Source organism: Crinia signifera, chromosome 9 (assembly GCF_055691185.1).
Source record: "Crinia signifera chromosome 9, ASM5569118v1, whole genome shotgun sequence".
NCBI lineage: Eukaryota > Metazoa > Chordata > Amphibia > Anura > Myobatrachidae > Crinia > Crinia signifera.
This window is the reverse complement of record NC_139225.1, coordinates 29,442,171-29,466,799: the sequence shown is the minus strand read 5'-3', so window position 1 is coordinate 29,466,799 and position 24,629 is coordinate 29,442,171. Positions and strand designations below refer to the sequence as shown.

The 24,629-nt window shown below is 44.1% G+C and overlaps 1 protein-coding gene across 1 annotated transcript in view; it reads right to left on the bottom strand.

Moving 5' to 3' along the window:
• LOC146035308 (histo-blood group ABO system transferase-like) overlaps positions 1-22,232 on the bottom strand; it is a 31,614-nt gene extending 9,382 nt beyond the window's left edge. The window contains exons 1-5 of the mRNA XM_083158668.1: positions 22,181-22,232; positions 12,757-12,835; positions 9,158-9,214; positions 7,110-7,169; positions 5,229-5,288 (exon numbers count right to left, since the gene is read on the bottom strand). Coding sequence (XP_083014794.1) covers positions 5,229-5,288; positions 7,110-7,169; positions 9,158-9,214; positions 12,757-12,835; positions 22,181-22,196 — 272 coding nt within the window. The 5' untranslated portion in view covers positions 22,197-22,232. The remainder of the gene's footprint in view (positions 1-5,228; positions 5,289-7,109; positions 7,170-9,157; positions 9,215-12,756; positions 12,836-22,180) is intronic.
• Positions 22,233-24,629: the final 2,397 nt, after the last annotated feature.

The following is a 24,629-nucleotide window of genomic DNA, read 5'->3' as shown; positions in this document are numbered from 1 at the left end:
TTAGATTTGGGTGAGTTATTTTGTTTCTGTGCAGGAAAAATACTGACTGCATGATTTTACACTTCAATATAGATCTCACTTTGAAGAAAAACCCCACCCAAATCTAATTCTCTCTGCACAAGTTAAATCTGCCCCACCCGCAGTGCACATGGTTTTGGCCATCTAAGAAGGATTTTGTCAGAAAGAATGGACTAGAATAACCCCCAATATGTGCTTGGAAGGGTGTTTTTAAGTCCTGGACAAACAGCTAATGCCCAGGTGCTCATTTAACCCTTTTGGAGAGATAGTGTCTAACCTATGTATCCATCGGGTCTCACACTTCAAGAATTGTAGGCCCCTGTTGCCACCCCGTATGTTGGGGGGCACATGATCGATCATTCGATATTTAAGGGATGGTAAAGAGTGTTTCATGGCTAAAAAATGTTTCGGTACCGGGAGGTCGCATTTACCTCCTGACAGGGCTGCACGTATGGTTGATCGGTGAGTAGTGATTCTCTCCTTAAAAGTTCTCTCGGTCTTACCGATATACGATAAGCCGCAAGGACAGATCAATTGGTAAATAACGAATCGGGACTCACAGCTGAGGGTATGATTGATGGTGTATTTATTGCCCCGATGGGGGTGGTAAAATGATGAGCCAGGGATCATATAATTACAAACAGTGCATGTACATCTAATGCAACCCCGAGGGGGAGGTTTACTCGGTTGGCTGAGTGGTGATATATCAGTTTTTACCAATATATCACGGAAATTGGGAGCTCTCTGGTAACAAGACATCAATCTTGAATTGGAGACATTAATGTCTCTATCAGTAGTAACAATCTGCCACAATTTTTTAGAAATTTTATTGATGGTTGGGCTGGCACTTGAGAATTTGGTGACCCACGGCATGATTTCTTGAGTTGGCCGGTCAACCTTGGATTTAGGTGTTAATAAATGGGAACGGGTCAGATGGGATACCCGCTCCTTGGCTGCTAATAAATCCTGGAGTTTATAACCCCTGTCGAGGAATTTATTAATTAAGGCGTCGATCTGTACCTCAGCCTCACAAGGGTCTGAAATGATGCGTTTTAAGCGGACCATCTGGGAGTATGGTAGGCCTTTAAGCAAACTCCTAGGGTGAGCACTGTTGCCATGCAATAAATTGTTTCTATCTGTCTGTTTTTGAAACAAAGTGGTAGAAATGCAACCCTCTTTCAGATGGATAGCAACATCAAGAAAATGAATACAATTCAGGTCATAAGACATAGTCAATTTGACTGGACTGGTACCAAGATTATGTGTATCGATGAGCACAATGAGGTCATTGATAGGACCCTTCCAAAAAATCAATAAGTCATCGATAAATCAATGATATAGGAGGATTCTGGCTGCAATGGCAGGATCGTTAAAGAAAATTTGTTGTTCAATATAGAACATATAAATATTAGCATATGCAGGTGCTGCATTCGATCCCATAGAACAACCATTAGTTTGCAGCCAGAATCCCCCGTCGTGAATGAAATAATAGTAGTATAACAGCTTGCCTGGAAGAGGACTACCCCCAACAGGGAGAATTTAGTGGTAAACCTCTCCTGCCATACTCTTACGGAGGCTGAAACAAACATTCTTTCAAAGGGCCTTTCATTTGTGCCGACCACAAGAATGGACTCTTTGGCATGGAAGGCTGAAAAACATGCTTTACACCGCCAATTAAAATTAAAAGAGTTTTTTGCAAAATCTCCATCTATGCTACCTCCTAATTCGCAGTCTACTGCCATCCCCTTGCAATTGAAAAAACTTCAACCACGCTCTAATTTCGAGCCACAATCTACTAATCCATCTATTAAAACCTACATGAGACTTCTTGACCTTCAAGTCGACCAAGAGTTGACACAATCTAGGACAACCCACTCTAATATGTCTGCGGCTGAAAGAGAAACACTCAAGTCACTTTTGAATAACTGCCAATTAATTTTTAGACCAGCAGATAAGGGCGGAGCCCTGGTTGTAATGGATTTTTCCAAATATAAAATTGAGTTGGATTCACAACTTGCCGATACGCACACGTATCAAAAACTACAACGTGACCCAACTTTGGAATACAAATCAGCTTTAACACAATTACTAAGAAACGCTGTACAGGATGGACTTATCCAGCAAAATTTGATGGACGCTCTTATTCCCCAGTTCCCGGTGGTCCCCGTCATCTATAGTATCCCGAAGATACACAAGAGCATGGACAATCCTCCAGGGCGGCCAATTATTGCCGCTAGGCAATCCCTGTCCCAGTGTACCTCTGTTTACATTGACGCGGTGTTACAGCCCTACATTGTAAGGCACCCCCGATATCTTTTGGATACAACTTCACTTCTGCAACTTCTACAAGCTCTTCCCACCCTGACGGATGAGGTATGGCTAGTGACATTAGATGTAAAAAGCTTATACACTGTCATCCCGCATAGTGCTGGGATGGAGGCCATTGACGTATTTTTGCATTCACAGGTTGATTATTCAGGGCCAGATATTAAGTTCTTATTGTCTTTGATGTTTTTTATTTTAACTAAAAATTATTTCATTCACGACGGGGGATTCTGGCTGCAAACTAATGGTTGTTCTATGGGATCGAATGCAGCACCTGCATATGCTAATATTTATATGTTCTATATTGAACAACAAATTTTCTTTAACGATCCTGCCATTGCAGCCAGAATCCTCCTATATCGTCGATTTATCGATGACTTATTGATTTTTTGGAAGGGTCCTATCAATGACCTCATTGTGCTCATCGATACACATAATCTTGGTACCAGTCCAGTCAAATTGACTATGTCTTATGACCTGAATTGTATTCATTTTCTTGATGTTGCTATCCATCTGAAAGAGGGTTGCATTTCTACCACTTTGTTTCAAAAACAGACAGATAGAAACAATTTATTGCATGGCAACAGTGCTCACCCTAGGAGTTTGCTTAAAGGCCTACCATACTCCCAGATGGTCCGCTTAAAACGGATCATTTCAGACCCTTGTGAGGCTGAGGTACAGATCGACGCCTTAATTAATAAATTCCTCGACAGGGGTTAAAAACTCCAGGATTTATTAGCAGCCAAGGATCGGGTATCCCATCTGACCCGTTCCCATTTATTAACACCTAAATCCAAGGTTGACCAGCCAACTCAAGAAATCATGCCGTGGGTCACCAAATTCTCAAGTGCCAGCCCAACCATCAATAAAATTTCTAAAAAATTGTGTCCGATTGTTACTACTGATAGAGACATTAATGTCTCCAATTCAAGATTGATGTCTTGTTACCAGAGAGCTCCCAATTTCCGTGATATATTGGTAAAAACTGATATATCACCACTCAGCCAACCGAGTAATCCTCCCCCTCGGGGTTGCATTAGATGTACATGCACTGTTTGTAATTATATGATCCCTGGCTCATCATTTTACCACCCCCATCGGGGCAATAAATACACCATCAATCATACCCTCAGCTGTGAGTCAAGATTCGTTATTTACCAATTGATCTGTCCTTGCGGCTTATCGTATATCGGTAAAACCGAGAGAACTTTTAAGGAGAGAATCACTACACACCGATCAACCATACGTGCAGCCCTGTCAGGAGGTAAATGCGACCTCCCGGTACCGAAACATTTTTTAGCCATGAAACACTCTTTACCATCCCTTAAATATCGAATGATCGATCATGTGCCCCCCAACATACGGGGTGGCAACAGGGGCCTACAACTCTTGAAGTGTGAGACCCGATGGATACATAGGTTAGACACTATCTCTCCAAAAGGGTTAAATGAGCACCTGGGCATTAGCTGTTTGTCCAGGACTTAAAAACACCCTTCCAAGCACATATAGTGAGATATCGTATGCTTAATGTCTATTTGATTGTTTGACCTTTAAGTGATTTGATATGTTTATATTGCGATCCATTATGTGTTTTTACCATGCTTCAAAAAACATTATATTTATATTGAATTTATTCTCTGTCGACAGAACTGTTCCTGTTGATAATTTGAATATGCTGCTGAACTCACCTTTGCTGCTATGATTGATTTGTTACTTTGTATAGTTATCTGATCAGCACTGTCAAAGCTATTGTTCATGTTCGCTGTCTGTTTGTTATTTGTATGTTATTATTGTAACCATGGTGATGGTAGCACGCAGCCCTTCTGGTCTGACGTCATCTTCCAGCGTTTGATGACACGCTGGATCACGTTCACACGGTGGGGTATAAATGTACGCATTGGTTTGATGTTTTTTATACCTGACGAAAATGCCTAAATAAAGGCATTGAAACGTTGTACCTTGATCCATTGTACTGCATCTTCTTTATCAAAGCCTCGAGTGCCGCACCTCCAAACTGAAGCTATCCACTACCATAGTGAGGGCACCGGGTGAAGTACTATCGTGTGTAGCGCTGCGGCGTTGTCGTGTGTGCCGGACTCCTGCTCCTTATATATATATATATATATATATATATATATATATATATATATATATATATATATATATAAATTATGAATTGTAAATTCTGCTTACTTGCCATGCTTCAGTTTAATTAATCATTAATCTTGCTTCTGATTGTAGCCACTGGCTGTGGATGGTGGGAGGGCAGGCTTGGGCACACATAAGTCGATAGCAAATGTATGACTGGAGATTTAGGTGATTGTCCTGTGTCACACACCGTCACCAAATTGTTTAATAAGTGCTTGAAAATGCTTGGCACGGCCCAGCTTCCTTCCTGCTCTCCTCTGCGGGAACTTTCTTCCTGCTGCTGCTTCTTCCTCCTGCTGCTCACTACCGCCCTCCAGTGGTCGGCGCCCTAGGCAAATATCTTAACCTGCCTAGTGGTGGCGCCGGACCAGGACAGTTGTACCCACAGCACCCCCCTGATGGTGGCCCTGTCCCTATTGCTTAAACTTAACCCCTTCTTCCCCAGACTGACCCTAACCCGCCCCAACAGACTTAAATTCAAGATTCTGGCATCTGCATCCTCATCCATGTCAAAGTTCCAGCACCAGTGTTCTGACGGCAGTCAGTATGTTGGCGTTGGCATTCCGACAGCCAGCATCCCGATTGCCAGGATTATAACTGCATCCCCCAATGCCACCTTTCCCAATATATGACACGGAAGTTGAAGCTGCCACCAGCTCTTGATCCAACAGGCAACATCAGGACCTTACATGTTATATAGCGGGGTAGAAAGTATAGATATCAGTCAGTGATATTACCTGTCTATCTTCACATCTATTAATTTATCCAGGCATGATATGTTGCAGGCACTATGGGATCTGGGAAGATTGGAAAGGAAATATTTACTTAATAACATATTATCATCTAAAGTACCATTGGCGAGCCTGCAGACAGTAATGCACAAAAGCACTAGTATAACATATGTTTTTAATATTTTTTGTGCACTAATAGTATAATTAATATCTAGATGGTCATTGGTTATCTGCACCAATCCGGCCTTGCACCCATTATTTTGGGTGAGGTAGGATTGTTGTGAACTCCCAGAAGAAAGGTTCAATGGCAAATAAGTTGATGTTTGTTTTTCAAGTGAGAATATCCAACACAATGAAAAAGGTCCAAAATGTTGATGACTATCGTCTGCACAATGTGACTTTTACATACCACCACAAACACCAGTTTTCACTGGCAAAAGCAGTCCCCCATAGAAACCTATAGTGTGGCATTTGCCAAGCTTTGAAATTGGGAACTTTGACCATGGCAGCTAACAGTGGTGTAACAATAGCCCCGCATTTGGAAATGGACGGACCATCATAAAATGTCCACCCCCATATAGCAGACAGTTCTATGAAACTGTCTGCTGTATGGAGGCGGACATTTTGTAATGGTCCGTTTTCATAGCAGAGGCCAGGAGGGGGCCGGGACCGCACCACAGACAAGACCTGTGGGTCCCTGCTGCCGGGCGGAGGGGTAAGGAACGGGGGGAGGGGGCTTGGGCGGCGGGGAAGGGGCGCTGCCAAATTATCGGCGGGGGGGGGTGCATACATTATAGTTATGCCACTGGCAGCTAATGTCATATTTAGATAGAATTAGCCATTGTCATAGGCGTGCGCAGGGGGGGTGCCGGGGTTGCACAGGCACCTCCTAATGACAGGACCTTGCTGCACGATTGCAGCAAGGTCCTACATCACAGAAAATTTTTTTTTTTTCCAGGAGCCGGCTGCCTGTAGGGGGAGCTGAAGTGCACAGACAGCTCCTCTCAGGCCTTACTGAATCAGTGCTGGACGAGTGGCCGGGTGAGGAGTGAGGAGAGGACTTCCTGGTGTTTGAATGTGCTGCAGGTAAGCTGGAACATGTTATATGAGGCTATGACTTTGTTTTAGAGGGGAAGGGGGGAGGTATATTGGTCTTTAATAATGCTGGCTGCTTTTTTGTTATGTCATAAAGGTGTGTGTTTATCAGCTTTTTGTAAGTATACTATGTGTGCATAGGGGGGCTGTGTATATGTGCACTACGTGTGTGGGAGGGGACTCTGTGTACTGTGTGTGTGTATGTGGGTGTGCAAAGGCTGTGCATATGCATACTATGTGTGGGGGGCTCTGTATGTATGTATGTGTGTGTATACTATGGGCCTTATTCAGATGCACTCGGCTGCATGGGGGGGGCAGAGATGGGCGGGGGGGCGCCGGTCTGCCCCATAACCATATGGGAACGCCCAGCGTTCCATGGGCGTTTCCATGAGAACGCTGGGTGTTCTCATGGTAATGAGGCAGTTCGCCGGGCGGGGTTTGATGGACTCGCAAGGCTGCGAATTCGCAGCCTTGCGAATCAACCTGAATAACCCCCTATGTGTGGGGGCGGGCATTTGCTCCTGGGTACTTAGGGTACAAGTGTGGTGCACCCCCTAATAAAACGGGCTGCGCACGCCTATGGCCATTGTAGTGTGTGGGATGCATAATTGTGACGTTTCTTAAATAAACAATGATGAACCGAGAGATCACCCATAGAATGGTATCTGCATTTAGCAAAGACTTTTCTACTTCCCAAATTCTGCCAGTTCCGTTTTCAATTTCCCTTCAGGCAACATCCACTTTATAAAAAATTTGGGGAAGCGGAAAGACAGCATTAGCCAATGAAAATACCCATTAATCCTCAGTTTCTGTAAAGGTTTCAGGTATGATATGATGTTGTCTGTGTAGGATCTGCAAATACAGTATACAATTTTCTGTTTATAATACATTTAACAATCAGGGAGTCTACAGCAAACAGTGATCCATGTAATGACTTCTATATCACAGTCAGCAAGTCTACAGCAGACAGTGATCCAAGTAATGACTTCTGTACCACATTCAGCAAGTCTGAAGCAGACAGTGATCCAAGTAATGACTTCTACATCACAGTCATAGAGAATGCAGCAGACAGTAATCCAAGTGATGACTTCTACACCAGTCAGCTAGTATGCAGCAATGATCCAAGTAATGACTTCGGTACTCTTTACCTAGAAGGGCGCCAGCGATTGGAATCGCGGGCGTCGGGGGTAAAAATCGCGGTCATCGCGGGCATCGCGGGCATCGCGGGTAAATCGCGGGTACATAAAAATCTGCTACCCGCGATGACCGCGATTTTCCCATAGGGAACAATGTTAAAAAGGCTGATTGAGCGCGATTTTCATGTAAAATGCCTCAATGCCCGCGATTTGGCCATAGGAATCAATGTTAAATGGGCTACAGAGCCCAAATAGGCACAATTAACCCTTAAATGTCCCCCCAAATTTTTAACGCCACCCCACGATCCACGCCAACCCGAAGCGTGGCGAGCGCGGCGAGCCCGCGAGGGGCGGCGGTACGCGTCCTCCGACCTTTTCATGCCCTACTATCCACGTCGGCGTGGAGTTGAGAATAGAATAGTGTGGCGAGCGCAGCGAGCCACCGAGCCCGAAGCATGGCGAGCGCAGCGAGCCCCGCGAGGGGACGCGGATACCTTCACAGGTAAACGCGTCCCCTCGTGGGCTTCACAGGTGTCCGCGTCGCCACGGACACCTGTGAAGCCCGCGAGGGGACGCGTATAACTGTGAAGGTATCCGCGTCCCCTCGCGGGGCTCGCTGCGCTCGCCACGCTTCGGGCTCGGTGGCTCGCTGCGCTCGCCACACTATTCTATTCTCAACTCCACGCCGACGTGGATAGTAGGGCATGAAAAGGTCGGAGGACGCGTACCGCCGCCCCTCGCGGGCTCGCTGCGCTCGCCACGCTTCGGGTTGGCGTGGATCGTGGGGTGGCGTTAAAAATTTGGGGGGACATTTAAGGGTTAATTGTGCCTATTTGGGCTCTGTAGCCCATTTAACATTGATTCCTATGGCCAAATCGGGTCCATTGAGGCATTTAACAGTAAAATCGCGTCGGTCGGGCCATTTAACATTGATTCCTATGGGAAATCGGGTGCGTCGCGGGCATCGCTGGTACATTTATGGACGGCCGCGACGCGACCGACGCGATTTCCATGTTTAACATGGGTTTCAATGGGAAATCGCGGGCATCGCGTCGGTCACGTCGCGGCCAGACATAAATGTACCCGCGATCACCACGACGGGCGCCCTTCTAGGTAAAGAGTACCATGACTTCTATATCACAGTCAGAGAGTATGCAGCAGACAGTAATCCAAGTAATAACTTCTATACCACAGTCAGAAAGTCTGAAGCAGACAATGATCCAAGTAATGACTTCTACACCACTGTCAGTAAGTCTGCAGCAGACAGTGAACCAAGTAAATAGTTCTACAGTTGGGAAATTGGGAGAAATCAGACTAAATCGCAAGTATATGACATCTGATTGGATCCGCGCATCAGATCAGAGTTGGAGGTCAGACAGATCAGAACTGAAAATTCATATTCAAAAGACTGATTGGCCACGGACGCCCAGTTTTTTTAATAGGCTTTTTTAATTCTGTCCTCCCCTCGCCTGCAGCTCCACATCATGTGTTGTTCAGGGGAAATCGGGGCCAACTTGTACTTAGAACAAGTTGGCCTAATGTATGGGGTCTTTAGGGAGCCTGCATCAGTAGCTGTTCTTTGCAGAATAGCAAAAAGTGATAGGTAAGTGAGCTTGAGGATCATAAGACCTGGGAGAAGAAAATATAAATAGAATAACTGAACAGCAGTATATTGGAACATTAATACACAGTATAGGTACTCACTCACGCTGGCAGGGAAGGAAAGTGAGAGTATTCCAATCTCCGTAGTTAATGCTGCACCTAAATAATGGTACAAAACAACTCTAAAAAACTGTTTTATAAAGAAAATTATGTTTGTAAAGAAAGCAAAACAAATCAAGTAAATTTGTGCATGATTCAGACCTATTGGCAAGGCTGCATATACTTGCAGTCTAGCGAACAGGTAAGCCCCATCCTGTGCTGAAAGTGGTCCTGGCGAGGTGCTGGAACTCACTTCCCTCACCCCCCCCCCCCCCCATGTCCATGTCACAGCCAGGGTTGGTGCTAGGGTGATCATGACCCTCAAAGTTCCCTTTGATAAAGCGGTACCTTGCTATAGCGAAACGCGTCAGTCATAATGCACTTTTGGCAACCTTCTTGCTACCCTCACTACTACTTGGTTCCAGACCAGCCGCCACCGGAGCTCACCAATTTGATAAATATCCGCAACAATATGGAAACTTCACAACACTCCATCTGAAGACATCTGCAGTCACTGCTTTCCTCAATAAGGTTTAAAAATCTTCATTTAGACATTCCTCTGCGGTAATTATACAGTAACTGTATCCGGAGTTTCTTCAAAAATCATTTGGCGGTGTACTAGGAATGGACCGTTCCATTAAGTAGCTTCAATAGGTGCCAGTGCTTTATTGTTCTTATATTGTGCTTTTATGAACCATATCTTTTTTATGTCTTATTAAATTCTTTATAAATTTACATTGTTTAGCGCTACTATTTTTTCTGTACCTTTTCTATGTTGAAGGGATTCTCACCCCATTCCCTAGTAGCTGCTTCACGACACATCCCATCATAAGCACCTAATAGGTTGTTATTACAATGATTTTCTTCCTATTGATCATGGCCCTCTGTAAGCTTTATCCTATCCCATATACCCATGAAAAGAATAATAGCACCCCTAATTCCAATTATGCCCCACAGTGCAGAACAACCCAACACCACAAAAAAATGGGACAGTGCGTAAGGTCCATTACATATTATGCCACATAAGTGCTGCTTGCCTACATGCTCATTGCCCAGTGCCAGGGGTTACATGCACAGTAATAGTATGTTGTGCAAGTCTCTCCCCCCCCCCCCCCCGTATCAGAGGGAGAAAGAAGAAGGCATAGTGATGGGGAGAAAGAGAGGGAAGAATAGCAACGGCAAGAGAGGGTGAGAGAGATGGGGAGAGATAATGATAAAGGGGATGAAAACGGCAGGCAGATTTGAGTAAAAAAAAGTGTTTGCTTTATTATCAATGCGGCAGCAGCATGGATGGGATTCCAGTACTCAGTATTAGAGGCCCCATCCACTGACTGCTGTCCTGTGGTGTGGTCAATGGACGGGGCCTCTAAAGCTGAGCGCTGAAGTCCCGTCTGTGCTGCTGCTGCTGCTGCGCTAACTTTTCAAATTACCGGCACTTCCAACTACTGCTCCAGGCTTCCTCTCCTCCTGCTCTCCTGCCCCACTCCTCTCACCCATTCATCTTCTGGCTAGGGGGGGGGGGGGGGAATGCGGCGCAACCACAGGGCCACTGGCTTTTATTTTGCCCAGCTACAGTGAGCGAGCAGCGGCAGGAGGGGGGGTAGAGGGGCAGCCTCTATATTTAACACTACCCTGGACAGAGATGGCTGTAAAGGGGGCAGGTGCTGACATCAGCCATCCTCCCCTGCGTTCCCAGGGAAATGCTCAGTGTTTTTATGGGGTTTTTATGAACATCACATACGCTTCTTCTCTGAGATCACATATACGTGATACCACCAGCTACATTCACTTGAGTTGAAGGATAGGAATGGAAGCCTGAATACTTGTTTGTAATGTGTGATGTTCAGGCACTTTAGACCAACATCCCCCATAAGAAGGGTGTGGAGGCAGTCTCTGATCACCTGGTGGGAGAGGTATGGGTCTTAGAGGAGAAGCGGCAATTTTTATTGGCCTCAATTATGTTTTCCTCACTCACAAACACTTTTTATTTGATCACTGTCTCGATGTGCAGGTCCTCGGTACCGCAATGGGTACCAGGTTCATGCCTAGCTTTAAAAATTTTTATATGGGGAACTTCGAGTAACATTACATCTTGGAAGGATGCTATGCGTCGTACCTGGTCCTCTATACTCGCTATATTGATGACCTGTTTTTTGTTTGGCACAGTGACAATTCTTCAGTCACAGATTTTGGTACTTATTTAAACACCAACATGTATGGGTTATCCTTCACCAGCACTCACCATCTGTCACAAATACATTTTTTAGATTTAACGGTGGAGGTGGTAGATGGAATAGTCACTATGGGCCTCATTCTAGTTCACTCTTTCTGACAAAATCCTTCTTAGATGGACAAAACCATGTGCTCTGCAGGCGGGGCAGATGTTACTTGTGCAGAGAGAATTAGATTTGGGTGGGGTTTTACTTCAAAGTGAGATCTATATTGCAGTGGAAAAATAAAGCAGCCAGTATTTACCCTGCACAGAAACAAAATAACTCACCCAAATCAAATTCTCTCTGCACATGTTACATCTGCCCCCCTGCAGTGCACATGGTTTTGTCCATCTAAGAAGGATTTTGTCTGAAAGAGTGAACTAGAATAAGGCCCAGTGTCTCCAGTTGATGTCAGCAGCTTTTTCCCCTCTTCAAGTAACCTAAAAAAAAGCTGGCTTAGCAATGTACCAAAAGGCCAGCTATATAGAATTACTGTAGAAAAAACTGTATTTCAACAGATCAATTTAAAGAACAAGTGGTAACGCTAATTAATGAATTTAAAAGTTGGGGATATCCACAAGTTCTGCTAGATGAAGCATCTGAATATTCCAACAATTTAGATCGGAAAGAGATGCTCAACAATAAGACAATTATTGGCCAAGGCCCTATCAAGAGAGCTAAAACCAAGATTATTACCAAACCTTGTTTTGTATCCAAACACAATAGAGCGGCAGGCAAAATTACCAGTATCGTGAAGAAAAACTATAAGTTGCTTGGCACTGACCTTGTCCTTAGGAACAATATAGAAACGAAACCAACAATAATTTTTATGAAGGCCCACAACCTTAATAACATTCTGGCACCCTGCTTCTTCATGGGAGTTCCCTATAAAAATAATAATAGGCCCCAAAGTAGTAGGGGTCTTGGTCGACATGGCTTTAGGTCGACAGGTCATTAGGTCGACACAAGCATTAGGTCGACATGGTCTAGGTCGACAGTCAAAATGTCGACATGGGGTTTTTCACTGTTGTTTTAGCCGAATGTCGACACAGTCAACATGGACACAGTTTAAAGTGCACCGTATCCCCTCGCATGGCTCGCTGCTCTCGCGATGCTTCAGGCACAGTGCCTCGCTGTGCTCGGCACACTATTTTATCCTCGCACCATGACCTAGTGGATGGTAGGGCATGAAATAACGCCTGTCAGCTCATGTGGGCTGAAAAAAATAGTGAAAAACCCTATGTCGACCTTTTGACTGTCAATCTAGACCATGTCGACCTAATGCTTGTGTCGACCTAATCACCTGTCGACCTAAAATATTATATATAATAATATTTAATATTATATAATATTATAAATGCAAGGCAGTAGCATGCTGCTGTTACTTACCAAGTCATCCAGAAGAGAAATATACTCATCATCCCAATTAGTGCAGAAATGAATGGTCTCCTTGCACAAATTGTTCTGCCTGTAACATAAAAAGTTCAAATGAAAATGAATATAGAATACATCCTATATGGGAGATCAAATCTTATATTGCTAGTGTTTTTTCATCAATTGCATAGCCATTTAAATACTGCTTATTTTAATTTGTTTTTGGTCACATTGCATGTAATAAATTGTGTTTTTTATTGTGAAACCAGTCCAATTGGTCTTAGCATTTTAAATTAGCGCTGCTTATCATCTTTTCTTTCCTGGTCCTTATTAAGAGCTACACTATACCTTAACCACAATTAATTAGTAGCCATACCGAAACGTCCATAAGACAGGATATGTACAGATTTCAAGGGAACTCCTTGCACATCTGCCCCCCCCCCCTTTTTTTTTATAAAGACGTGATGAGATCATAGGCTTTCTCTATCCTCTCTAGTTCGCAGACTTTTCTTCCTTTCTATCGTTCTCCCCTTCTTTCTTTCTTTTTTTACTTCTCTCTTTCTTTTCTTTTATTGCTTTCTCTCAATCCCCCTCTACCTTGGGAAACTGTCCCCAAGGATTTCACATATTTTTTCTTGGTTAATATTACTTGTTCCCTTTTAATGTTTTCTTTCTTTAACATTATAAAAATAGAAAAGTCGCATTACCCCCACCTAATAAACTTCAACCACACGATGACCACCAACAAATTGACTTTCTGCTGCTTTGTACTCTTACAATTCCCCTTGAAATACGAAACTATAACTTGTTATGGTTTTGGTCATATACTGTATGTGTATTTCCTTTGTTTGACTTCTCAATAAAAAATGTATAAAAAAAAAAAAAAAAAAAAAGAAAGGCGTTTCACCACAGGTGATGGCAATCATACATTACCAGGGAAGTCCAGGAACAGAGCATTTTCTCCCACATGAAGAGGATCAGGTAGGTAAGAATGGACAGACTACCTCTGATTGACTTATAAAGGTTTTTTTTTTTTCATCGTAAAGGCAGGGCAGGAGGGACAGGCTGCCTGCCTGCAACTGGCACACTTACACTTGTCATGTGCCACAAGCCAGGCCCAGGCATTTCAATCCCTGCTCCGTGCGTCCCAGACCTTGAAGTGCGCTCTATCAAAAAACAGACCAGACGGAGGGAGCCGGGTGTCGCTAATGTTCCACAAAGAACCATCGGAGGAGCTGCATGCAGTCGCACATGCGAGCAGCCCTCCTGCAGTCATCTTTTTGGTTAAACAAAACACCTTGTCCACACCACAGCAGCGTTCATCTGCAAAGGTACTGAATGGCCGGGCAGTCTAAGGGGTGGTTTGGTACACCCCCGGACCACCCCTTAGAATTGCCTATGCTTCCTGATTCAAGTCAGCTACTAACTACAGATGCAACTGCAGCATAACATGGAATGTGCCTCCAAAAATCTACATGGAAAGTTGAAACACAAGTGAAAGAAACAGTGGGTGACATTTGATGGGATGCGTTTTTTGTTTTTTGTCGATATTTTCGCCAAAAACAGCTGTTTTCACACTTTTTCCTGAAATCGCATACTTAATGAGATGTCAATTGCGGCAAAAATCGTGCATTTTTGCCACGAAATCACACATTTTGAAGTGGCGATTTTTTAGTAATGCCGGAACTCGCACCCAGATGTTTTCCCATTATAAAGTATACACATCGCATATTTAAATGAGATGCAAATTTGGGATTATTTGTCCCCCGTATTTTTGGAACCAGGACCAGTCCAAGAGTCCGGGACTGGTTTCAGAAATACGGGGGACCCCTACGCTTTTTGTTCCCCATATTTTTGGAACCAGGTCCAACTCAATGAGCCCGGGGCTGGTTATGCTCAGGAGGGGGGACCCCATGCCATTTTTTTTAATTGAACTTTTACACATTTTTTAAGACAGAAACATGCACAGATCTCAATGATCTGTGCATGGTTCTGTCAAATTAACCTGTCGGAAAGTGGTCTGCATTTGTGGCAATTTTTTGTATTTTCCCGAATTCGCATCTCATTAAATATGTGATTTGTATACTTTATAATGGAAAAACATCTGGATGCGAGTTATTGGGTGAGATTTAATAGGATGAGAGATTCAGAAAGTGAGAGATTTGGGAAGAAATCTCCAGGTTTTTTTTAAAGCGGCAATCATTTATACTGCAAAATCAGTGTGATTTTGCAGTGTAAATGATTGCCGCTTTAAAAAAACTGGAGATTTCTTCCCAAATCTCTCACTTTCTGAATCTCTTATCCTATTAAATCTCACCCAGAAGCTGATTGGTTGGTATTATGATTTTAGAGGAAGGTCTTTTGTGCTCCTTTTGTTACATATAGAATGTGATTCTGGTTGGTACACAGCGCTGCAAATCCCTCCCACCACCCGCAGAAATGTCCCCCCCACCCCTCACACGCAAGTATCCCCACAAGGTTGCGAATGGATGTTTTGCATATACATCACAGGGCCAAACCCAGATCATTTCATGGTCACTCATGTGTCTTAGCTTTACGTGTGTTCTGGAGGGGAACATGGTGACAGCACTACCATAATTGGGTCATTACCATGGGAACGCCCATGAAGTGCTGGACGTTCCTATGGCCGCATCCCGCACGAGCACCCGGCGAACGCATCCCGTACGAGCACACAGCGCATGCACATGTGCAGAAATACACATGCACAGTTGTAATATATAGTGCACCCGTGCAAATTTGCGCATTGCGCATGGACCACAAGAAGGTCTATAATTCCTTTTATTCCTCACTATTTTGTAATTTCTTATATATTTGTAGGGGAGATGGTGCTACTCTTCTCTGATAATTTGTATACAAGTAATGGGAAAGATAGGGGGTTAGCAGATACAGTGGTACTTGTCTAGTTTCACGGCGGCCGATATATGGCATCGGATCAGCCGATATTTCGGTCGATATCACATCCGATATATCGTCCGCCGTGAAACTAAACAAGTACCAATAATTAAAATGGAATACCCGCTTTTGAATAATAACATTAAACAAACACATACACACTCGCCACACTATATAAAATCAACTTCATGCGTAGTGGATAGTGGGGTTATGAACAGGTAAAAAAATCGCAGCGGATCGCATCGGATCGACCGATATATCGGCCGATATCGCAATCTGATATATCGGCCGATATCGCATCTGATATATCGGCCGCCGTGAAACTAAACAAGTACCCAAATAACTACCCAGGAAGTGTGAGTGGAAATGAAAGGAATCTAGTAAAAATAATAATGTAACAACAAGCAATCATTGTAACAACAGTCACTTTCAGTAACAGATAAGGAAATGAGGAGAAAAAGAACAAATAAATCTCCAAGAATTCTCTGAAGGACTGTCAAAAATAAATATGTAAGAAACAAACACAATTCTGACGAATAAGAAACTATAATTAAAATTGAATACCCGCTTTTGAATAATAATAATATTAAACACACACATACACCTTGAGGGGAGCTAAGTAGGGTGGCCAATCCCGGGATCGGGATCGGCGGGATCCCGGGATTTGGCCCCCAAAACGCCGGGATTTCAATCCCGGGATTGGAGTTTCCAATCCCGGGATTTCGGGATTAGACTGCGCATGCGCGCAGTCTAATGCCGGGCAGTGTCTGAGCATCGCTCAGACGCTGCCCGACTTCTCCCGGCAGCACTGTGTGCAGCGTGACCTCTCAGCGTGAGATCAGGGGTCACGCTGCGCAGGCAGAGGACGCGCCCGGCATTGTAATGCCGTGCCGGACAGCGCGCCCACCCACCCGCCCAGCCCAAGCACCCACCCAGCGCGCCCACTCGCCCAGCCCAAGCGCCCACAGCCAGCACGCCAGCGGCATGGACGACCCGTCCCCCCACAACCGGCAACCCGGCAACCATCAAATGTAAGTTTGTGGGGCAGTCTTTTAATTAGGAAAGCCAATCCCGGGATCCCGGGAATCCCGGGATTGAGCATTTTTCAATCTCGAATCCCGGGATTGAAAAAATGCCCCGGGATTGGCTTCCCTAGAGCTAAGCATTAACAAATTACTAAAAAACATAAAGTACACATCAAAACATTTAAATCACAATTTCTAAACTATCAACACACTATCTTTATCTTAAAATGATGTATTATTCACATCCATAAAATACTGGGCATTCCACTTCTATGCTTACACATAACCCCGACCATCCAGGCTGGGCCCCAATTCAGTTTGCAAAGATCAATCCTGAATCAGCTCTTTTATCTCTCTACACTGTTTTTATCAAAGGCCTGAAACATCTTCCCCTATGTTATATACAAATTTGAGGTAGTTGGCACAGTACAGTCCGATGGACTAGTCAGATCTGGGTGTCATCTTTATCATTACTAAGTATTGAGAGGGCATTGCTAGAAAACATGTCATGTCACCGTTGGTGTGCGTGCTACAATAAACACAGAAAAAATATTTTTTTCCCTAAAAGTCCAAGGCTAGCTCATACGGTCATTCTAGAACTATAGACGTTCAATGTTACACACATTTTAATTACTACATATAAAGTTTATTACAGCTTAGTGTTGCTGTGCTGTACAATTCAGTGTTGAATTTATTGTGGGTATGAGGTTCAAAAGAGATTTCTCCGGGACTATGTAAAAACCGGACCGGACCGCACTCCGGACCGCCGGACAGGACATCACAATCTGCAGTCTGGAGCTTGTAGGGTCCGGTCCGGGGGTGTCCTGTCCAGGGGGGGGGCTTGTCCGGGGGGTTCCCTGTGATAGCTATCACCAGGGACATGGGGAAGGGGTGATTACAGCCTCCCTGTGTGGTCCGGACCGTCCGGTTTTTGCTACATGCCCGGACCATACAGGGAGGCTTTATTCTACCCCTCCTCCTCTACCTGATGACAGGTGTGACAGGCAGCACCCCGGACAGGACACCCCCGGACAGGACACCCCCCCTGGATCGGAGGCTACAAGCTTCAAAATGCAGAGTTTGATGTCTGGTCCGGCGGTCCGGGGGTTTTGTCCTGGTCCGGTTTTCACCCATACCCGATTTCTCCTGCTTTGCTAGGTGATGGTAGGTGGTAGCAGTGGGAGGTATGCATTGACAGGGTTGTACGAAGGCAGGAGGTGGATTATTCAATTAATGGTCTTGTATTTACAATTATTGGCTGATAACAAAGCCATCTGTATAGAAACAGTAATGTGGGTTACACACCAGGATGACCCGCTCACGATGCACGATGTGAGCAGGTCGTCAGTGTTTCTTCCAACCCACTCACGATGACGCGGGGGCACGACCCGCTCACGATGTGTACTGTGAGTGGGTCCGATGGTGACCCGCACCCGGGAGTATGGTCGTTTCCAGATCCTACCTGCTGCAGGTAGGATCTGAATAACGACCGACCGACCCGCGGGACCGCGCATCGGATCAGTATTGGTCCACACCAGGACAAAAAAGGGCCCAATCACCACACAATCTACATCCAAACGGTTGGAATTGGATCTAGATTGATGGGATCGGACCCTTGTCGTCCTGGTGTGTACCCAGCATTAGAGACTGTACTGCTGACTATATTACAACATAATTACAACCAACTGATTTATTTGTTGCAAAAGACACCACAAACAACAGTATCTCTTTCACTTCATCAGACACCATGGGGCGAAATGTAATAGGGTGCGATTTTTAGACTTTTGCGATTTTTGGTCAAAATTGGCCAAAATCGCAATTTTTCTAAAAATCGCACATGTAATAGGGTGCGAGTCGCGGGAAAAATCGCATTTTTTCCCGTGAATTCGCACATTTAAAAGATGCGATTTTCAGTCACACTGAAAATCGCATCCAGATGTTTTCCCATAGTAAACTATAGAACTCGCATATGTAATAGGATGCGAGTTCTATAGTCGCATATGGGACATAACCAAAAAGCGCAAAAAAAATAGACCAGCTTCTTGCTGGCGATTTTTACAGAAACATGCACAGATCATTGAGATCTGTGCATGCTTCTGTTGTAAAAAAAATAGTTAAAACAAAAAAGAAAAAGAAAAAACGGCGTGCGGTCCCCCCTCCTAATCATAACCAGCCCCGGGCTCAAAAAGCCGGTGCTGGTATCATAAAATCAAAGGAACAATCAAGTTGGGGTTCCCTGGATTTTATAAAACCAGCACCAGGCTCAAGGTCCGGCGCTGGTTCCCAAAATACGGGGGACAAAATGACTAGGGGTCCCCCGTATTTCAAGAACCAGCACCAGACCCAACCAGCCAGCAGGGTAATGCCACAGCCGGGGGACACTTATTATATAAGGTCCCGCGGCCAAAGCATTAACCCCCTGGCTGGTCAGCATGGGCAGGGGTCCTGGAGAAGTGGGGACCCCCCAAAGAAGGCCCCCCCCCCCCCCTCCAGGACTTACCAGCCCATGCTGAAAGTCCGGGGCTGTCCCCGATGCCCCTTGACGGTGGGCATCGGGCTGATGTAAAGTGTAAAAAAAAAGAATAAAAACTATTGTCTTCTGCTGTAGAACTATGAGTCCCAGCAAGCCTACCCCGCATGTTGGGACTTGGAGAACCACAAGTCCCAGCATGCGGGGCATTAAAGGGCCCGCTGGTACTTGTAGTTCCATAGTACAAGAAATAGTTAAATAAACACACTGACACCCTGAAAAATAAAAGTTTAATACATCCACAGCCCACACACACTGATACTTACCTACCTTGAGCCCGTAGGTCGGTCCCTGGATCCTGGGTCCGGGCTCCGGGGCGCGGAAGATGAAAAATCTCTGCGCCTCTCCAGTCCGTGAGCGGGTACCAGCCGGGAGCAGCGCGTCTGGAGCTGAAGATGCCGGGGTCGTCGCCGGGGACCAGGTGAGTAGGATTTCCTTCCTCAGGTACCCCTGTGGACTACTTCGGATCCTGGACCCCGGATTCTTCAGCCCAGGAGCCCCAGAACCCCGGACCAGCCCCGGAACCAGGACCAAGGCCCCGGAACCGGACTCTTCTGCCCTGGAGCCCCGGATCCAGGATCCAGGGACCGACCTACGGGCTCAAGGTAGGTAAGTATCAGTGTGTGTGGGCTGTGGATGTATTAAACTTTTATTTTTCAGGGTGTCAGTGTGTGTTTATTTAACTATTTCTTGTACTATGGAACTACAAGTACCAGCGGGCCCTTTAATGCCCCGCATGCTGGGACTTGTGGTTCTCCAAGTCCCAGCATGTGGGGTAGGCTTGCTGGGACTCATAGTTCTACAGCAGAAGACAATAGTTTTTATTCTTTTTTTTACACTTTACATCAGCCCGATGCCCACCGCCCAGGGGCATCGGGGACAGCCCCGGACTTTCAGCATGGGCTGGTAAGTCCTGGAGGGGGGGGACCCCTTCTTTGGGGGGTCCCCACTTCCCCAGGACCCCTGCCCATGCTGACCAGCCAGGGGGTTAATGCTTTGGCCGCGGGACTTTATATAATAAGTGTCCCCCGGCTGTGGCATTACCCTGCTGGCTGGTTGGGTCTGGTGCTGGTTCTTGAAATACGGGGGACCCCTAGTCATTTTGTCCCCCGTATTTTGGGAACCAGCGCCGGACCTTGAGCCTGGTGCTGGTTTTATAAAATCCAGGGAACCCCAACTTGATTGTTCCTTTGATTTTATGATACCAGCACCGGCTTTTTGAGCCCGGGGCTGGTTATGCTTAGGAGGGGGGACCGCACGCTGTTTTTTTTTTTTTTTTTTTTTTTTTACAAAAATCGCATATATGAAAATGCGCACATTTTCTGGACTTAAAATCGCCCGAAATCGCGGCAAATCACATTTTTTGCCGCTAATTCGCATCTCATTACATATGCGATTTTGCGTCAAAAAACACGATTTTTAAAGGTGCGATTTCTGGCGAGTTTGGAACTCGTCCAAAAATCGCACCCTATTACATTTCGCCCCATATTGGAAAGGTGATATTCTCGCAAGTTCGCTGTCACTTTAATTAAGCCCCTCTGCTCCAGACTACTTGTGAAGCAAGGGCATTTCATCATTCATTTTGTCCTGTCAAAGATACATATATTTTTTCTTTGACAATGGTTGCATGTTTGATGTTACATATGTGGAAATGTCTTTGTCAGTTGGTTCCTGCAGATTTTAAAAGTAATCTAAATAAAAGTTACATTTTAAAAATAACCACAAAATTTACAAGTTGTGCCCCTAAAAAAGAGAGTTCTTTTCTGCCTTTCCTAAATACAAAGATGAGCAAAGAACAAAACAAGAAAAAGGGCCAGATTCTCTAAGCTTCAAAAGTGATAAAATGGAGAGTGATAAACAGCCAGCCAATCAGCTCCTACCTGCCATGTCACAGACTGTGTTTGAAAAATGTCAGTCAGGTGCTGATTGGCTGGTTGTTTATCACTCTTTATTTTATCACTTTTGAAGCTTAGAGAATCTGGCCCAATTGTTATTTACAGTTCAACAGAGCTCCCATCTTAGCAAATGTACCGCTTTGTCTTGTGCCATGATTATTTATTCTAATAAATGTATTTCCATTTGTAAAAGTAATGATTGTTGGAAAAACCTACACGCACTTTCCTGAACAGTACATGAGTCACAAAATTATTAAACAGTTAACAAAAGAACTGTTACTCGGCTGTACAGTAACTACACATAACACAACCCCCCCCCCTTCCTATCTACGTTCAAGGTATACCGCAGTCCGAAATCAACGATACTCCAAATGTTAATAAATAGTTTAAATTAACCCTTTGAATACCAACATCTCTTTGAGCGATGTTCAAAATATCTATTAAAACTGTCAGCACCACTCACATTTGTTATATAAATTCAAATAAAAAATGTGTAAAAATTATATTTCCTATATAAGGTAACATTACAGGTCACAATGATGAATAACCTATTGTGATAAATTCACTTGGCACTCAAAGGGTTGAATGTCATCATCCCATATAAAACAACAATAATCATACAGAAAAATATTCTTTAAAATTTTGTTACCAGGATTGATCTGATCATAAACTGTCCGAGCTGTATTCTGCTTCTGCCTAGTTACTGTATTACTCTTATAGACTGATTCCTGCTATACACACGGGCCTGATTCTGGTTCACTTGCAAAAGCAAATTCTCTTTTTAATAGACAAAATGTGTGCTGCAGGTGGGGCAGATGTAACATGTGCAGAGAGAATTAGATTTGGGTGGGGTTTGTACAAAGTGATCCAACTGGTATCTATATTGCAGTGTAATAATAAAGAAGCTAGTATTTACCCTGCACAGAAACAAAATAACACCCAAATCTAACTCTCTTTGCACATCTGCCCCACCTGCAGTGCACATGGTTTTGTCCATTAGAGAGAGAGAGAATTTGCTTTTGTGAGTGGACCAGAATAAGGCCACAATATTGTGCCTGATTATACACTGAACTCACATTTCTCCAGGGTCATGGCGAGAGTGTGATCGAGAGAAGGTACCGGGATGAGCTCTCGGGTGTTTCTGAGCAAAGGTCTTATCAGCAACAAGCACAAAGGGTTTGTCCCACCTCTAGGAAGATAAACATAGCAAGTTACTATCCAGCCCTAATACACAGGTACAGTGACAAGGAGGAAGCAAGCACTGCAGTGACAATCATTGATGCAGTACATTGGTGCACCCAGGGCTTATTCAGAGATTAATACCCCTTTCAGACAGAAAAGGCTGAAAATCCAGGCAAATACACGGCATTTCAAATGCCGTGTCATTTTTCCGGGAGCAGCCTGACCCCCATTCACACAGAAGAACAAATTACCGGGTTGAAAATTTCTACCCGGTAATTTGAAAACGTGTATTTCTTCTGTGTGAAAGGGTCAACACAGGTCATAAATCCCTTGTCCTCGACCCAGGTCAATTCCAGGGTCAGAGACACGGGATTTACGACACGGGTGTGCCCTTTCACACAGAAAAAGGACCCGTGTTATTCACCAAATTACCGGGTAGAATTGCTTCACCCGGTAATTTCGTTTTCTGTCTGAAAGGGGTATTAATGATTTTGACAAACTGTACTGCTGGGGTTGCAGAAAATGGGCTGCAGGTCTCTCATTTATTATGTGCATGCCGAAACTGGTGTGCAGCGTGATTTCACCGGACCTCCTGCGTAACCAGGGGTCTGCTCAGATGGATGATGTTCCCGCAGAGGATCCAATGCTGCATCTTCGGACACAGCAGAAGACCAGAGAGTGGACTACTTACCAGCCTGTTAAAATGACGGAAAAGTATAACCGTAATGTAATGTAAGTGGCACCTACTGTGTGCACAGTGGCGTAAGTACGTTCCAGTTGCCAAGATAAATATTGATACCCCCCATTTGCGTGAAATTTTTCTATATATCTTGTTACATTACATAACATTTAATTATATTATCTCTTTTTTTTTTTTCAAATTGCTTTTTATTTGGTGTTTTTTAAAAAATATAATGGGCGATCTAGAAAAACAGTAGCATTTTACTATAAAGTTGATTGTCAAATATACTACACATGGGGGGTTATAAACTCAACACAGGCATATGCATTCTCCCACACTCCCACCACTTATCTAAAAATAAAGACACGGACAACTGAGTTGGGCTTAAAGGGGGCAGCTTTTTATTTGAGCAGGACGGCCTATTTAATAAAAAATGTACTTCCCTGCTCTAGCTAAGGTGTCGGGTAAAGAACGGTTGCAAAAAAAAATAAAAAAATTAATTTGCTAATAAAAATAACAAACTGTAAAAATAAAAAAAGATTCAAATCCAAGGGCCTATTGCCCTTTTGCCCCGGACCGGCCCACTGCTAGCCTACTTGGCAACAAAAATTAAACAGACTCCAAAGGGGCCATCTGCCCCTAAGATGAGGGGTTGACCATCTGCCTCTGCCCCTGACCTCTCATAACCAACACCAAGGCACAGCTCATCACTCTGCCCAAGCTGGAAAAAATTGGGCCTCCTACCCTGACACATTAACAATCGTTAAGGTCCAAATGTGGGCCCACCTGGACAGGTGATGCCCATATCTCGACACAAAATAATAACTAAAGGCAAACCCGCCTATTAAAGTAAAATAACCGTTCTATCCGCCACAATAAGCCGACAAAAACTATATCTCAAAACAATTAAACCAAAAGGGCTGGAGGGTGGGCAACGACTTCTACTGAAAGAGACAGAATGTGCTGGAAGCAAGGATATTAAAATCAGGACCCACGCCTCAGACTACAAATCAGATGTCAGAAAGCAAAAGACCTGCGCTATGAAGAATAAGGAGATATTAATAAGATTAGTGATAAAATATCACATAAATGGCGATATTCCTAACAGTGCTGCTGTCTTGTTTGGGGCTGCTCAATGTCCTAATACAGAGGAAAAACAGAAGAAAGATACAAAAATACGCAGAGTAGGAATACTTTAAAATAACATATTTAATAAAATAAAAAAATACAAAATACACAATATTAAGCTAAATAGGTGGCCAATCTATGATATGCTAATAATGCAATACAAATTAAAATACAGATAAAATGAAGCAAATAGTACAGCATAATGATGCTTAATTATAGAGCCCTTTAAGCAGATAATTAATAGCATTTCTATATGGCAATTAATTCAGAAAATTGCACTAGGATTAGTATCTTATGGTTAATAATATTTCTTTGCCAAAGATTATATACATGCAGTTCTTATGGGTGCATATGTGTGTCAACTTAGTCAACTGTGTGTGTGTCAACTTAGTCCTCCCCTTTCAGACCGCACTAAAAAAAATGTTATTTTGCCGATTTTTAACCCTTTTAAAACGGTAATATGTGCGGTCTGAAAACGGTTTTTGGAAGCAGTAAAAAAAGCAGGGTCCTACCTGTTTCAGTCTGGTTTCTTT